The sequence below is a fragment of the Rhinopithecus roxellana genome, chromosome 6 (assembly GCF_007565055.1).
Source record: "Rhinopithecus roxellana isolate Shanxi Qingling chromosome 6, ASM756505v1, whole genome shotgun sequence".
Lineage (NCBI taxonomy): Eukaryota > Metazoa > Chordata > Mammalia > Primates > Cercopithecidae > Rhinopithecus > Rhinopithecus roxellana.
The window spans coordinates 63,944,624-63,961,953 of NC_044554.1; the positions used below are offsets into that span (position 1 = coordinate 63,944,624).

The 17,330-nt window shown below is 45.7% G+C and overlaps 2 protein-coding genes across 3 annotated transcripts in view; both read right to left on the reverse strand.

The window, feature by feature from the left end:
- Positions 1-17,330, reverse strand: part of STRIP2 (striatin interacting protein 2) — a 57,842-nt gene that overhangs the window by 26,820 nt on the left and 13,692 nt on the right. For both annotated transcript variants that reach the window (XM_010378767.2, XM_030931848.1), the window contains exons 4-14: positions 13,074-13,208; positions 11,470-11,590; positions 10,603-10,671; positions 10,287-10,393; positions 9,443-9,570; positions 8,146-8,349; positions 6,339-6,574; positions 6,012-6,077; positions 5,207-5,270; positions 3,940-4,011; positions 771-845 (exon numbers count right to left, since the gene is read on the reverse strand). In XM_010378767.2, the coding sequence (XP_010377069.1) occupies positions 771-845; positions 3,940-4,011; positions 5,207-5,270; positions 6,012-6,077; positions 6,339-6,574; positions 8,146-8,349; positions 9,443-9,570; positions 10,287-10,393; positions 10,603-10,671; positions 11,470-11,590; positions 13,074-13,208 (1,277 nt within the window). The remainder of the gene's footprint in view (positions 1-770; positions 846-3,939; positions 4,012-5,206; positions 5,271-6,011; positions 6,078-6,338; positions 6,575-8,145; positions 8,350-9,442; positions 9,571-10,286; positions 10,394-10,602; positions 10,672-11,469; positions 11,591-13,073; positions 13,209-17,330) is intronic.
- On the reverse strand, positions 2,313-2,809 carry LOC104674449 (60S ribosomal protein L26-like). The gene has a single exon (XM_030931849.1). The coding sequence runs from the start codon at positions 2,797-2,799 to the stop codon at positions 2,362-2,364; it is 438 nt and encodes a 145-aa protein (XP_030787709.1). The 5' UTR covers positions 2,800-2,809; the 3' UTR covers positions 2,313-2,361.

The following is a 17,330-nucleotide window of genomic DNA, read 5'->3' on the forward strand; positions in this document are numbered from 1 at the left end:
CGGGCGCGGTGGCTCAAGCCTGTAATCCCAGCACTTTGGGAGGCCAAGATGGGCGGATCACGAGGTCAGGAGATCGAGACCATCCTGGCTAACACGGTGAAACCCCGTCTCTACTAAAAATACAAAAAACTAGCCGGGCGAGGTGGCAGGCGCCTGTAGTCCCAGCTACTCGGGAGGCTGAGGCAGGAGAATGGCGTAAACCCGGGAGGCGGAGCTTGCAGTGAGCTGAGATCTGGCCACTGTACTCCAGCCTGGGCGACAGAGCGAGACTCCGTCTCAACAACAAAAAAAAAAAAAAAAAAAAAAAAAAAGACTGTTCTTTTCAAAGGGGAAGATGGAAGGAACAGAGTGAGAGGGACAGTGTGTAGAAATAAGGTGGGAGGCATAAGCCCAACTTCTTCCACTCTTTTCTTTCCTCTAACCCGAACCATTGGCATCTTCCCCACTCCCAGCCTGAGGCTATCTAGTACATGACAGACCACAGGAGATCTCAGAGGGACTACAGTACTTATCTCGGAGGAGGGTCCCCAGTGTATCCTGTAGAGACCCCAACTTATTCCCCACCCTTCCCAAAGAAGGACTAGGGAGAACAGCACCATCAGAGGAGCACTGAGGAAAGCTCAGAATTTTCATGTGTCAGAGAATGCCTTGCTAAAGGCACAAAGGCTCAGAAAACAAGTTCAAGGGTTGGACAGGTCTGCTTGAAATGGTTTTTAGCTGTCTGTTCCTTGCAGCAGAGAAGGGCAGCTCTGGCCTAGCCATCTCCTTACCATATACTGAGGGAGGCTGTACAGCATTCCCTGGTAGAGGATTTCACATGGCGTCTCTGGTACCACCTCTTCCCCCTATGGCAAGAAATACATGGTTTGCCAACGCCACTTTCCAGGTGACCAAAGGCTTTATTTTCTTGGTTATGAGGGGTGACCTGAAAAGAGCACTAAGCTGGGAGTCAGATCTAGGTTTCTACCCTAGCTGTGTTAATGACTCACTGTATGACCTTGGATAAGTCACATTCCTTCTCTGAGTCCTAGTTTTCTCTTCAATAGGACCATCAGGTTGGCCTGGATGACCTCTCAGGACCTGGGAAACTGGAACAGATGCTACAGAAGCACTTCCTATGGTGTTGATCTGAGGCTGAGAACTCTAGAACATTCTGTAAGCCTGGAAGGAGAGGTAGGTGGCTCAATAGTGAGGGTTTAAAAGGAAGTTGGGTAACATATGGCCTGGTGAAACAGGAAGGAATATCAGCAAAGAAGCTTTTAAGTGGATGGAAATGATTTTCCTCCCCTCTCCATTCACCCCTACATCACTTTCTCCTTTCTGACCAGCCCCCTCATATACAACTATCTCTGTCCTACTGATGACATTAACGAAGCCTTTTATCAGAGTGGGGAGGCTGGGGCCTCAGGGACCCAATAGGCTGCTCAGGTCACTGTCATCTTTGACCAATGCAGTTCCCTTCCTCCTACAAGGTCCCTCTATTACAGGGCAAGGGTTCACTGCCATGAGACCCTGAGGCAGGGAAGAATAACCAGCCTCCTTCTGTCCCACACAACTCATCTGCTGCTTAAATGGATGTAAGTCCTAAATGGACATTCAGCGGAGCCTGGCAATCCTGGCATGTTTGCCTTCCTGCTCTCCAAAAGGCCGATTTCAAACCATCTTCCCTCTCCTCAAACCAACTCCTTTGCCCACCATGCCTAAACAGTTGCTGATCTTGCCTCACACTTCATGGAGAAAACAGAAGCACTCAGACAGGCACACACTCATCTTCTCAACACCAAATCTACAAAGAGTCTTCTTCCTTCCTTCTTAACATGAAAGATGAACCGCCTGTGCTCTAACAAAGGCCAATCTCCTACTTGTGCTCAGGATCCCACACCCATTTGCTTTGTTGAATACCTCAGTCCTGCAATTATCCCCTCTTGGATCATTTATTTTAGGACAAAAAAATGCTCTAGTATCTCTCAGCTATAAAACATCCTCCCCTTGACCTCACATTCTCCTTTAGCTACCATCCACTTTCTCTCCTCTTCACAAAACTTTTATATCATCTACCTCCTTTTTTGACATTCCCTTCAATACACTCCAATTAGGCTTTCAGTTCCACTACTTCACTTAGAGTTGCTCTTATCAAGGTCATTATCTTCATGTTGCCAAATCCAATGGGCACCTTGGTTCTTACCATAATGCCACTTATTAGTAGCATTTTACCCAGCAGATCACTCCTTTTTTCTTGAAAGACTTTCTTAGCTTTTATGATGATATCATAATCTCCTGGATTTCCAGCCACTTCACTGTCTTTCGTACTCTTTTTTTTTTTGTTTCAAGTTTTAATCAAAGCTTTTATATAAGATTACTTTATTCCTGCATCTTCTCAATAGTTTCTTCCTTGTATTTGCCCTTTTCCTTTCCTACTTGGCGAGACTTGGCTTTCCGTTCAAGGATCTTTTTGCGGTCTTTGTCCAGTTTTAGCCTAGTGATAACTACCTTGCTGGGGTGAATGCCTACATGGACAGTTGTGCCACTAGCCTTTTCCCGCTGCACCCGTTCAATGTAGATAACATATTTCTTCCTGTAAACCTGGACTACTTTGCCAATTTGCTGACCTTTATAGTGTCCTCGTACAACCTGAACTTCATCATCCTTTCGGATGGGCATAGATCGCACGTTGTACTTCTGTCTCAGCTCTTTGGAAAGAGGGGAAGACATAATCTTCCTGCGAATGTGGGAAGGTGCATTGAAATGCCTTTTGTGATTCTTGCTTCGGTCGGAAGTCACAAAGGGATTAAATTTCATTTTGGCCGCTCCCGCTCTGTCTTTCGTACTCTTCTGGCTCCTTTCCTGACACATCCCCACCTCAACATACTGGTGTGCCCCAGGACTTTGTCCTGCCTTCCATTCTCTTCTGTCTCTACTCCCTCCCTGGGTTATCTCAGTCAGTTCTACGGCCTTTAACACTGCCTATAAGTGTTACAAACAACTTACGAATTTATTTCTCAAAGTCAGCCCTCTCCCTAGAATTTTAGACTTGTATTTCCAATTGCCTGCAGCTCCACTAACGGGCATCTAAAACTTAGTATGACCAAAACAGAACTGTTGATATTCCCGCCACATCCTGGCAAATGGTACTTATTCTTAATTTCTTTCTTTGCCTCTCTAACCACATCCAAATGCACTGCAAGTCTTGTCAGCTACATCTCCAAATCCAGGTCGGCATCATCTCTCACCTTGACTATTTCAAGGGTTTCCTAACTAATCTCCCTGGAGTGGGTCTATGCTTTTCTGGTCCAATCTTTACACAGAAGCTAATGTTTTTAGAAACATATATCAGATCATATCACTCCCCTGCTTAAAATCTCCAAAGGCTTCCTTCCCTTTGACTATGAGTCTACTTCAAGTTCTCTACCTTTGTTTACAGGCCCTTGGCAAAGTGGCCTTAGGCCACCTCTCTGACTCTATCTGTAGGATCCCGGCCCTTGGCCCTGTGTTCTAGCCACAACAGCCTTCTTTCACTACCTCTGACACTCTAAACCTGCTTTCCCCTTGCTAAGGCTGTTCTCTCTGTTTGGAATGCTCTTTCCTCTGATGTTCCTATGGCTGGCTCCCTGTCCCTCAGATCTTGGCTTAAATGTCACCTTCTCAGAGGTCTACCTACTGACTGCCCAATCTTAGTAGTCTACCGATGCTTCTTTCATGTTATCCTGTTTAAATTTTCTTCATTGTATTTACCATTCTTTGATAGTTTGGTTTACTTAACTTTTTGTTTTTTATCTTTCTTCCTCAACCTCAATATATCATGAAAGTAGGGACCTTGTCTTGCCTGGAACACAGTTAGAGCCTAATATGCTGAAATGAATGCATGCACACATGCTCTGTTACAACACTGAAGACAGATTTTCTTCTACTCTTCTCCTGTGCAGGACCTCCTTGGCTCACCAAAGACATAGGGCACTTCTCCAGCTCCTCTTCATTCTTGATCTGCACATCTGCGATGGAGATATACTTGTGCTGACAAAGATAAGAAGACAACAAGGGCTGAGGGCCTCATTCACATGTGTACCAATCTCTTACTTAAATTCCCCAAAAGCAAGGAAATATTCTGCTTATGGGTTTGTCACCCCACATAGATATGAACTCTTTCAAGGCAGGAGTCTTAATCACCTCTGCATCATCAGCACCAGTCAAAGTGCTTTGTGCACAGTGTTTCTGTTTATTCTGTTTCTACATTTGCTGAAGAGCAGCAAATACCTAAGCATTTATCTTCAAACAAAGTGGAAGGGTTGCCAGGCGCGGTGGCTCACGCCTGTAATCCCAGCTCTCAGGGAGGCAGGGGTGGGAGGATAGCTTGAGCCCAGGAGTTCGAGACCTGCCTGGGTAATATAGCGAGACCCCGTTCTCCACAAAAAAAAAAAAAAAAAAAAAAAAAAAAAGACAAAGTGGAAGGGGAAGCCAGAAACAGGCCCCTGCCCCTGGACCACTGCCCTAAGAGTTTTGATGCGTGTGCATGTATGCACGGAGTGATGACTCCATGCATACAATGGATATAGAGCAGGCTCCTATTCAATCCTGGGCCTTTGGAAGTCAGTGGACTTATGGAGAGAGAGAAGTGAAAGGAAAAGAAGCAAGGAATGGGAAGAGAGAGAGAAGAATGGGAAGAGGAAAAAGAAATGAGAGGAAGAAAGGAGAATTTTAAAATCTACCTGAATATAGGAAACTGAGTAAGTAAAGAGAGACCTAAGCTTTCCTAATTGGCCAAAGGACTGCAGGGGGAATGCAGAAGGTCCAGAAAGAGTCTGGTATAAAAGCCCCACCCGGGCCAGGCGCGGTGGCTCACTCCTGTAATCCCAGCACTTTGGGAGGCTTAGGCGGGCGGATCACGAGGTCAGGAGATCGAGACCATCCTGGCTAACACAGTGAAACCCCATCTCTACTAAATATATACAAAAAATTAGCTGGGCATGGTGGCGGGCGCCTGTAGTCCCAGCTACTCGGGAGGCTGAGGCAGGAGAATGGCGTGAACCTGGGAGGCGGAGCTTGCAGTGAGCCGAGATCGCGCCATTGCACTCCAGCCTAGGGGACAGAGTGAGACTCTGTCTCAAAAAAAAAAAAAAAAAAAAAGCCCCACCCAGTATCCAGGAGCCTGGTAATCTGACCTGCTTTGATGGCTCCCTATCCCTGAAGACTGAGAGCCCACCCCAGTCACCTGCTTTAGGGTCTTCACACTCTCATGGATGGGCCTGGGTAATCCAACCAATGTATCTGTGTCCCTGTAAAAGGCCAGACATACCAGATCATAAGCTTCCAAAGTACAGAGAACTACTGATACCCCAATATCCCCCTAGAGTCACATGGACCATGCTACTTTCAACAACATCTACCCCCAGTACCCTAGACCTTCCTCTGCAAGCTTGTAGGTCCCACATCAGTGCTTCAGGACACAAAAATAATAATAGTACACAGAAATGTTCCTGGAAATCAGGAGACTTTTATAGTCTTTTGGGTACTCACTTAGTGTGGGAGTGGTAGATTCCTACTTAAAAGGGGTATAGCCCAATGACATCTTGACTGTGAAACTCCACTAATAAAGACTCAATTTTCAAGAGGCCAGTGGAAAGGATTCATGAAGATGGGGAAATGGGGGAAGATTGGTTCCATTCTAACCATGTCTCTTCTTCACAGAATTTTAGCCCATTAGAGCAGGAAGGGCCCATAGAAACCATCTAACTCAATAACCTCAGGAAAAAATTAAGGCCCAAAAGAGAAAGGACTTGTTGCTCAAAGTCCTACAATTGGCTAAAAACACAAAAGTTATTTGAGGAAAAGTGGAAGAAACTCAAGGAAAAAAAAATCCATAGAAAGAACCCAAAGTAGTCACTGGGAGTTGTCCACGGCCTAGGGGCTCTAGGTTACATTATGACTACCAGGCACCATCCCTCATTCCAAGCTACCTGCTCCTCTGGCCCCCTAGGAACCACTCTATAGTCAGTTCCAACCATTCAGTCACTTACTGCCCCAGGGTGAATCCGATGAACTTGTTCCTGCTCATCTCCAAGAAGTGCTCAATGTCCTTCTGTCTGAGAAGATGGTGGAAAGACCAATCCCAGAGAAGGGAAGAAAAGCAAACTTTGAGAGAGAGAAACTTTCCAGGCTCCTACCCCTCCAATCAGAGGACTGGAGCGGTGGAAAAAGGCAGCAATCAACAGAAGGAATTTCAAACCCAGGAGTTCTGACTGCCAGACCAACTTAACGAGCCTTGAATACATAGACTACCTCATCTTGGGCCTTTAGAGACTGAAACCCCAAAGCATAGGGGTTCCTGATGCTATTAAACCTACCTGACCTTTGGGGCCCAGGGCAGGCCCTTGGGAAAAGTCACCCGCTCAGCAGAGAGGGGTGCCTCTGAGGGTGGAGGTGGCACCAGAGGGTCTTGCTCTAGCAGGTCTAGCTCTCCATCCAAGGTTCGTTCTCCATCACCAGCAGACTCCTCTTCCTCCTCTGTGGCTGGCTCCTCAGTCTTGAAGAGATCCCTTTCATTGTAGATGTCCAGGCTGTCCTGCTTAGTGAGGAGTTGCTGGAGGGGAAAGAAAAGAGGGTAGGCGTGCAGAGAGCTCACTCTGGGCATCCTTGTCTGAGGCCACCCCATATCCACAGACCTCCAGATTTCAGGGAACATGGAATCTGAACACAGCCCTTGTGAAAACATCCAATTTCCCACCTCAACCCTACTGTCCCCACCCAAACCAATAACAGAACAAGAAGTTCTCAGGCAACCCTGCCATTAGCCAGGGAACAGAGCATAGATAATCCCAAAGTCACAGTTACTTAGCTTTCAGAAAGCAGTGATGCCTTTTTTTGCCAGCACTTTCCTTCCTAATTATGCTCTGCTTAGGTGAACATTCAATTAGTTTGCCTTCTGTGAGCATACACCAGCTGGCTGACTGAGGAAGAGGAGGACAGAAGCTTGCTGCTAGGCAGAGGGAAGCAAGTTTGGAATTTTAAATCTTGTGACAGAGAAAAAAAGATTGGACAGAAATAGGCCAAAAAGTTAACAGTGACTGTCTCTGGTTGTTAAGATTGTGGGTGATTTTTCTTTTCTCCCGTCATCACATTTTTATATTTGTTCCAAATCTTCTACAATGAGTAAGCATTACTTTATAAAACAAAAATAAAGGTTAAAAAATTTTATTGCAGATAATGGAGACTGGATTACTGAGCACTACTGTCTAGCCTGTTGATGAACTCAAGTAGGTCAGGCAGGGGAGTTTGTAAGAACATAGTCAGGTCTCAGTATAACCTGTCATTCTGACCTTTTCAGGACAGCAGACTACAGTCATGTGCTGCACAACGATGCTTCAGTCAACAATGGACTGCATACATAATTGTGGACCCATAAGATTATAATACTGTATTTTTACTGTGCCTTTTCTAGGCTGAGATACACAAACACCATTGGGTTACAATTGCATATGGTATTTGGTATGGTAACCTACTGTACAGGTTTGTAGTCTAGGAACAATAGGGTATATGCCTAGGTGTGCAGTAGGCTATGCCATCTGGGTTTGTGTAAATACACTCTATGATGTTTGCTCAGTGACGAAATTGCATAATGACACATATTTCAGATTGTATCCCTGTCGTTAAGTGTCACACGGTTATATACATAGACCCCTACCCAGTCATCTCTTAAATGTAAGCCTTTGGTTCCGGGGCCAGTTAAGAGTGTGGCTGGCTGACAGTAAACCTTCCTGCTGCTTCAAAATAGTAAAATACCTTACCCCAGAAAAATGGATTAGGTTGGAGACTTGTTCCGGTACCCTGGGTCCCTATTCTCAGGATTATACCCTAATTGTTGTTCAGAATGTAAGGAACTCCAGGCACTGAGGTTCAGGCCAATGATTCTGTAGCAAGACATGGCTATATGATGTGATATCACAGTGTCACATCACAACAGCCCAGAGGGCTGTCAGGGCTGGGGGATAGAGTCAAACTGGAGACTCTTAAGATTTCAGGTTGGTCACAGGGCCAACCCAGGCAGGATGAGCCAGGTCATTTACTGCTTTTTCCTACCACATCCAGAGTAGCTTAGAATCTTGACTTTTGGACAGTGAGTGCCACAATACCATTGTCTGCTTCAGTCCATACCCTTCGAGAGCCACGGCGGCCTCGCAGCTTGGAGGGTGGGGGTGCCAGCTGAGACTCTCCCAGGTCAAGAGTGTAAGAGGGCGGGGAGGCAGCACGCATGCTCTTCACCACCTGGATACTGTCTTCAGCCAGTGGAGGCAGGCCCAATTCTGCCCGCTTCTGTACTTTGAGAGTCTGCAGATGCTCAAATCCACCGAGGGTAAACTAAGGAAGAAACAGGAAACGGGCAGAGAGAGAGGATGGAAGGGAAGTAAGAGAGAGCCAAGGTCAGGGAAACATGGATGAAAAGAAAGAGCCACAACCTCCAGTCCCTTCAGAGCTTTTCCTTAATAAGGAGGTAGTAAAACAGAAAGAGGCAAATATGATTACCATCCCCACGGCAACTGAGGAGCTCAGGGGTCAGGATAAAGCATTATTTACTGCCCCAGTATGGGAAATATCACAGAAGTTAGGAAAGGAATTCCTGGGGGCCTCCTCAAAAAAAAAAAAAAAAAAAAAAGAAAAAGAAAAAGAAAGAAAAAAAATAGGAAATTATCTCCCTTTTTAATGAACACATCCAGGTGCTATAAATCCCCAGAGTCACTCAATTTCCTCTGCAGTCAAGAGGCAGTTCCCCCTATTAGGCCTGCCTTGTGAGATGGGAGCCAAAAATGAAGGATCAAGTGGAATAACTAGTAACAAAAACGTAACCACATATTTATAAGAACTTCATTATTTTTTAAAAAGCAAATCCTGGCCAGGCACAGTGGCTCATGCCTGTAATCCCAACATTTTGGAAAGCCAAGGTGAAAGGATTGCTTGAGACCAGGAGTTCAAGACCAGCCCGGGCAACACAGGGAGGCCTGTCTGTAAAAAAATTATTTTTATTAAAAAAAAAAAATACATATCCTCTGTTTATCTGGAGGGAGGGCAGGCACTCACCCCAACCTTTTATAGCTAGAGAAACTGAGGTACAGAGAGTTGCCCAAAGTTTCTCAGTATCAGCAAAGACCAGATCTACCAACTTTCAACCAGTGTTCTTTCCATCAAACATTGGCTTTAATAAGAGAAGGTACCACTGACATCCCCAATTTATGGAGTGGCATATCCCATCCATCCAATAGAAACATGAAACCTATTCTAACATAGAGCATCTGATGTCTCTAGGACAGCCCTGTTGCCCCTCCAAATTAGCAGTTGGCTAAGGGCTGCCCTATTCTGCTCCCTGGCTCCAGCCTCCTGGAATGCGACTAGAACAAACTGAGGTGGCATAGGGTATTGCTGATCTGATAATGTGGGAATGGGGAGAATCACTCACCATGACCACCTTCCAGAGCAGAAGCAGGACCTTCTTTATGGGGAAGTGAGGAGCCAGGCCACTGCAGAACTTGGTAACCATGGAGAAGAGTAAAAGGGCAAAAGGCTCCTCATTATGCATGGAGAAGCCTAGGGGTGAAGAGAGAGGGGAATGAGAAAGTGAGGATGAGGCAGCTAAAACCTTGTTCATGTAACCCTGATTCTGGACACACAGAGGAAGACACTCACCTCCCCTGAAGAATTCCAGAGTACTTGGTCCTGAGAAGGAGGCTTAGCCCCCCAGAAGGAAGCCCCTCAAGGGCAGGAAGGTAGGCCATGGAATTAAAATGGCTTAGGCCCCAGAGTTTAGGGTGACGCTCTGGGGTTGGATGTCAAACTAGAAGTAACAATAATGAAGACATTGCTTTCTGGCTAAAGTACTCAATGTCATTCACTTTCCCACATCAATAAATATATTTTTAAAATCCCATAGGCCTTCATATCCTATCCCTGTCAGATGACAACACCAACTTACATTTGAGCAGAACTCAGTTTTCAAGGTGACTCAACTCATTTTTTCATGTGGGATTCGTGATGGAGTGGGAGAGGAATGGCTATTCCCACTTATAACCAAGGAAACCAAGGCATAGAGAAGTTACATGGCTGGTCTTAGCTCATAGATACAGGGGGACAATCAAGCCCAGCCCTTGTGCCTGCCATGCAGTATCTCTGTCCTAAAAGAAAGGACATTAATTTTAAAAAAGAAAACAAAAGAAGAAAAGGACTGTGCCTCTCCTAGGCAGATGCTCTGCTTCCCCTCTCCCATTAGCACCCCATCCACACCTTCCTCAAGTGCCATTTCTTACTTAATTCAGTGCGGAAGGTCTCCCGGGCTGTCCTCCACCCACAGGGGTCTGTCTCTCGCTCCAGGCGAATATTTTCCACCATTAGGTACATAACACTCAGCAGCACCCTGGGGTTACAGAAGAGTCACAAGAGGTTCCCAAGGCAATTCCCAGCCCACAGTCAGAGACCTCAGGGATGGTATCTGTGGGAGCCCAACCCAGTGAGATTAGCTCGAGGGCAACTTCCTAATGATTTGAGTCATCTGGGATTTGGGGAAAAGGTAACCCAGGTGCTAATCATCCGCCCTGTTCCAAGCCCATAGTTAGCCCCACTCACCTGAGCTCTGTGCTATCAGCTATGGAGACAGCTGGTTTCCGAAGGGCACTGCTACAGGCCTGGCTGTTGCTGCCAGGGGGAGGAGAAAAAGAACAGGAATGCATAAGACCTCTTTTCTCTCTGTGCTCTTACTTATCACTCACACAAACATGAGTGCTTGCCATTCCCTGGCTAGGCAGCCACTAATGAAACTGGTCTAGGGTAAAGGAGCCGGCAGAATTCCCTTGCCACCTCAGCAAACTCTCTTATCTATGGTGAAGACAAGGCAAGGGCAGGATCTGTGGTATCCACTCCTCTTGCATTCCCCACTATGCTTAGTATTGTGCTGGACATAAAACAGATGCTAAGAAACACCTGATGAATAATAAGCAGATTGCACCCTATCTCAAACTCCTGGGTGATAGGCATAAGACAAAACAAGGGGTCACTGTAGTGGTAGCAGCAAATAAGGCAACCTCTAGAACTATAGCCCATGAGGGAAAGAATTGGGCACAGTGACAGGAATTGATTTCCTGTCTTTCTTGGGTAATGCACTCAAAACAGTTTCCCTCTTGAATTACAGAGTTAGGCTGAGCTAAGAAAGTCCTTGAATAAAAAAGAGAACCCACTCAGGATAGGCCCCTGAAGCCCAGGATTAAAGCTGTAAGTGAGGCAGAAGCTGCAGATGTATCCAGCCTCAGGGAGGGAGAACAGAATATCAGAGAACATGGCTGGATGGAGGGGAACTGTCAATGAGCTTTGGGCTGAGGTGTGAGTAGACCCAGTTCCTCTCAGGAGCTCTCTATAGTGAGGGAAGCAGCACAGAATATGAGGCCCCTTTAAGGAATAGGGGTTGTGTAGGCCAGCCCTTCCCCTAAGGCTTCTCACTCAATTTCCATGTGGAGTAGCTCCAGGAAGGTGGAGAAGGTCCCCATCTGATACAGCAGGAAGCAGTTGTACCTGGACCAGTGTAGCACATCGACCTCTGAATCACATTCCCCAAAAGTACCTAAAGGAGCAGACAGTTGTTACAGGGGTTGAGAGATGGCAGTATCCCAGTTCTTTCTACCCTGCCCCATGATCTTAAGATTTTCCTATAATACTCTGCCCAATAATTAGGCTGACATAGGTATGACAGGGACCCCAAGAACTTCCTGAAATGAGTCAGGGGAGAAGAGAGGTAGTCTCCAGGGTTAGGTCCAATGTGCTCATCAATGGCCTGTCATCTTAAGGGTGGGTTCTCCCAGAAGCAGATCCTGAGGTAAGTAAGGATTCCAGTGCAATTAGCTTATTTGGGAATCATTCTCAGGAATCATCAGTAGAGATAGGGAAGAAAAGGAAGACAGAAGAGTTCACTCAGGGGATAACTTTGGAAACAGTATAAAACACACAACTCACAGTTATTCTATCCAAGAGGGGTGAGACAGTCAGGCTATCCATCTACTAACGCCTGTCAGTCACTGGATGAGGGTGCTAAACTAAAGGAGCACACTGATTCCCTACACTTCCTGGATGCCCTGTGTGGGCTGCAGAGAAGGCCCTTGGGCAGAAGCTGGGCATGGTGGCACATGCCTGTAATCCTAGCTACTTGGGAGGCTGGAGCAGGAGGATAGCTCGAGCCTATGAGTTCAAGACCAGCCGGGGAAACATAGTGAGACTTTGTTTTAAAAAAAATTAAATAAATAAAGTCCTTGGGCAAACACATGAAGGTACTGGAAGTTGGAGGTTGGCCAGAGCACCAGATCCAAGAGATACAGGAGGGCACGGTCCTATTTGCTAGTCTTCTCTTCACCTAATGTCCACCCTTTCCCTTCTTTATTTATTATTTCTTTTTACAATTTTTTTTTAGCTCCCAACTGGTTTGTTCTGTTAACAAGCCTCATATTTATGATCGTAGGCTTATTTTCACTCCAGCTAGGCTATCTCATTTCCCTTTCCAACACCTGGCTAACAGGTTTCTTCTGACCAGCTTTCCCCAGTTACTCTATTTAGGTCTGATCATCTCCAAATTACTCACAGCATCCACTCCTGCAGCTATGTTGGCTTGAACTTTCAAAATGCCAATGAGAAACAATGCAAGGGGTCCATGTGTATCTGTGACACTCTCCTATTTCTCCTCAGTTTTGGGGCCAGGCCACAGTTGATGTCTTGTCTCCATGATCAGCTAGTGGTACATCATCAGCTCTGGCCACACTGACCCTCTTGCTAGTATTCACATATGATTATAGTACAGGGTAAGGAAAAGAAGAATCCTATAAAAAATTCTGACATGCCTGGTAAGATAAAGGCAGATCCCAAGGGATCTAGAACAGCACTCAACACTATCTCATCTTCCTCGTAAGCACAGGTTACTCCTAGCACGTGACAAGATCTGTCCTTGAGAGGCAAGAAACCTTGCTTTCCCAGCACAGCCTGCATCATCTCAGTCCTGATAATGCCCACTTCCCTCTCAAGCCTCCACCCCTCTAAAGCTAGCAAGGGTAGTCACTCACCTTGGGCCAGGTAGAGAACAGCCCGGGCCACCTTCAGCCGCCGTTCCCTACTGACCACCTCTAGCCGGTCCAAGAGTCCCATTATATAGGCCTTTTGGGCATCTTCTTCCAACTCCAGCCATTCCTTGCCCTGCACTGGGAATAAAAGGCCATATACATCTAGTGTCAGCTATTGCCACCTTTCCTGGAAAGGCTTCTCATAGCATAGCCACCTCTGATCTCAGCTCTCCCCCAAAAATTATTTTCTCCAAAAGCTTTCCTTATTTCCCTGAGAAAGAATAAGGGATGGGAAAAGGACCCAAAATGTTCTGGCCTGAACCCAGTCTATAGCCTCATCTTCAACATCCCCTCTATCCTCCACACACAGCCCATACTGTCCTGTCTCTCTGCCTTTCCTCAAGGAGTTCCCTTTGTCTCCCTACATATTCAATTCCTAGTCATCCTTACAGGCCCAATACAAAATGACCTCTTTCCCACTCTTACATGCCCAATATAAAATGACCTTTCTCACTAATGCTCTGGCCAAATACTCTGCTTCCCCAGCGCTTTTTAAACTTTTCTGATACAGCATTTTCCTCTTGGATGAAGGGTGCTAAACTAGAGGAGCACACTGATTCCCTACACTTCCTGGCTGCCCTGTATAGGCTGCGTGAGAAGGCCCTTGGGCAGAAGTTGGGCATAGTGGCACATGCCTGTAATCCTAGTTACTTGGGAGGCTGGGGCAGGAGGATTGTTTGAGCCTCAGCTAGTTTTGTGATGTGCACATGATTCCTGCTCTCAAACTCTAATTTCTTTGTAAAAGCTGCTTCTCACTCCTGCCTCCAGTATCTGACACAGAATACTCACCACACATTTGTTGAACTGAAAATCAAATTGCCACTGACCAAGTAAGGATATGGATGAGAATGTCTGAGAATGTCACAGTGTGGGCACATAAAATTATTATTGAGAGTAGGACAAAGTTGAAGATGGGGTGAAACATTAAGGTCAAGGGTTGTATCAGGCAGCACAGGACTGCTTCTACTCCATTGCTCTCCACTTGAGACACAGAGAACCCTGTATCCCCTAAGCAAGAAGGAAAGGCTACATGGTTATGGAGGTTGTGATGGTTAATACTGAGTGTTAACGTGATTGGATTGAAGGATACAAAGTATTAATCCTAGGTATGTCTGTGAGGGTGTTGCCAAGAGATTAACATTTGAGTCAGCCAGCTGGGGAAGGCAGATCTACCCTTAATCTGGTGGGTACCATCTAATCAGCTGCCAGCAAATATAAAGGAGGCAGAAAAACATGAAAAGGAGACATGGGCCTAGCCTTCCAGCCTACATCTTTCTCCCGTGCTGGATACTTTCTGCCCTCGAACATCAGACTCCAAGTTCTTCAGTTTTGGGACTCAGACTGGTTTTCTTTTCTCCTCAGCTTGCAGACAGCCTATTATGGGACCTGGTAATTGTGTAAGTTAATACTTGTGATTGTGTAAGTTAATACTTAAACTCCTCTCTCTCTCTCTCCATATATATATATATATCCTATTAGTTCTATCCCTCTAAGAGAACCCTGACTAATACAGATTTGGGTACCAGGAGTGGTTCTAGAGGAAGAGAATATTAAGGATGGAGTTCTTTCAGTGGTTTTGAGATTTCTGGAGCTGGCTGCTTAATATGATTAGATCCAAAAATGCTAAGGAATCTACTTCTAATAGTATGGAGAACACTGATAGTCCTTGGCAGAAACTATTTAGAGAGTTATGCAAAATAAATGCATTTGACATTCCTGATTCACCGCTCGTGAGAGGCAAGGAGTTAATGACTATACATAATACCTTTGACCATATGTGGAGAACCAAGGAACATAAGGAAGCTGGTTGGTTGTTCCTAAGTTCAGTGGACAAAGTGATGAAAGAAAATGATGAACTCAGGGATTCTGTCTCCCAGCTTCAGAAGCAGATACTGAGCCTCAAATCTGCTAAGATTGCCCTGAGTGAGAGTCTTATCTCCTGTAGAGAAAGAGCTGAAATTGTGGAAAAACAGACACAAACTCTTGTCATGCGAGTGGCTGACCTGCAATGAAAGATGTATTTAAAGATGCATTTACAGCCTTGTCAGGTGTCTACTGTTAAAGTGCGGGCACTTATTGGAAAAGAATGGGACCCTGAAACTTGGAATGGGGACATGTGGGAGGACCCTGGTGAAGCTGGGCACACTGAGTTTGTAAACTCTGATGAACCTTTTTTGTCAGGAGGAACAGCTTCCCCATCCCCAGTAGTGGCAATATCTCCTCCCTGACCCATGCTGCCCTCAGCCTTTCCACCTTTGTCTGAGGAGATAAACCCTGCACTGCCTGAAGCAATAGTGATGGCAGTTGCCCTGAAACAGTTGCCAGGCAAGATAATGCTGCTTCTCCTCAGAAGCTACCTCCAACACCTTTGTTTGGTTCCAGACCTATAACTAGACGAAAGTCCTGGCAGGCCCCTAGAGGTGAGGTTGAGAGTGTGACCCATGAGGAGGTGTGCTACACTTGAAAAGAACTATTTGAGTCCTCTAATTTATATAAACAGCAATCTGGAGAACAGGCATGGGAATGGATATTAAGGGTATGGGATAATGGAGGAAGGAACACAGAGTTGGATCAGGCTGAATTTATTGATTTAGGCCCACTAAGTAGGGACTCTGCATTTAATGTTGCAGCTTGGGGAGTTAAAAAAGGTTCTAATAGTTTATTTGTTCAGCTGAATTATGGATTAAAAGATGGCCCACTGTGAGTGAGCTGGAAATGCCTGATCTCCCTTGGTTTAATATAGAGGAAGGGATCCAAAGGCTTAGGGAGATTGGGATGGTGGAGTGGATTAGTCACTTTAGACCTACTCATCCCAGCTGGGAGGGTCCAGAAGATACACCCTTGACCAATGCCTTACAAAATAGATTTGTGAAGGCAGCAACTTCATCTTTGAAGAGTCCTGTAATTACTTTTCTCCTTGTCAGATGTAATGGTGGGAACCACAGTCACTCAACTGAAAAATTTAAATACAATGGGAATAATTGGATCCCGAGGTGGCAGGGGACAAGTGGAAGCACTCGACCATCAAAGGCAGGGTAGGTGTAGCTACCGTAATGGATGGCAGAGGCAAAGGAGCAATCAGAATAGTCTGACTCATGTAAAGCTGTGGCATTGGCTAATTCATCACGGTGTTCCTAGAAGTGAAACTGATAGGAAGCCTACTGCATTCCTACTTAATTTATACAAGCAGAAAACTCCTAGGTCGAATGGACAAAAGACTAATTTGAATTATAAAAACAGAGAATCATGGCCCCTCAATCAATTTCCAGACTTGAGCCAGTTAATATACCCAGAACCCCTTGAATGAAGGGGAGGCTGGGTTCCCTTGAGGAAGGACCCCACTACATCACCGACAGTTTATGCAGTGAATTTTTTTCCGATTCTTCCTCAAGAAGGCCTCTGGCCTTTTACCAGGGTAACTGTGCATTGGGGAAAGGGAAATGATCAGACATTTTGGGGACTGCTGGACGCTGGCTCTGAGCTGACCTTGATTCCAGGGGACCCAAAATGTCATTGTGGTCCTCCAGTTAAAGTAGGGGCTTATGGAGGTCAGGTAACTAATGGAGTTTTAGCTCAGACCTGACTTACAGTGGGCCCCCGGACTCATCCTGTGGTCACTTCCCCAGTGCCAGAGTGCATAACTGGCATAGACATACTTAGTAGCTGGCAGAACCCCCACATTGGCTCCCTGACTGGTAGGTTGAATGTTACTATGGTGGGAAAGGACAAATGGAAGCCATTAGAGCTGCCTCTACCTAGAAAAATAGTAAATCAAAAACAATATCATATCCCTGGAGGGATTGTGGAGATCAGTGACACCATCAAGGACTTGAAAGACAAAGGAGTGGTGATTCCCACCACATCCCTGTTCAACTCTCGCATTTGGCCTGTGCAGCAGACAGATGAATCTTGGAAAATGACAGTGGATTATCGTAAGCTTAACCAAGTGGTGACTCCAATTGCAGCTGCTGTACCAGATGTGGTTTCATTACTTGAGCAAATTAACACATCTCCTGGTACCTGGCACGTGGTCATTGACTTGGCAAGTACCTTTTTCTCCATTCCTGTCCATAAGGCCCACCAGAAGCAATTTGCCTCCAGCTGGCAAGGACAGCAATATACCTTTACTGTCCTACCCCAGAGGTATATCAACTCTCTGGCTTTGAGTCATAATCTTATTCGGAGAGACCTTGATCACTT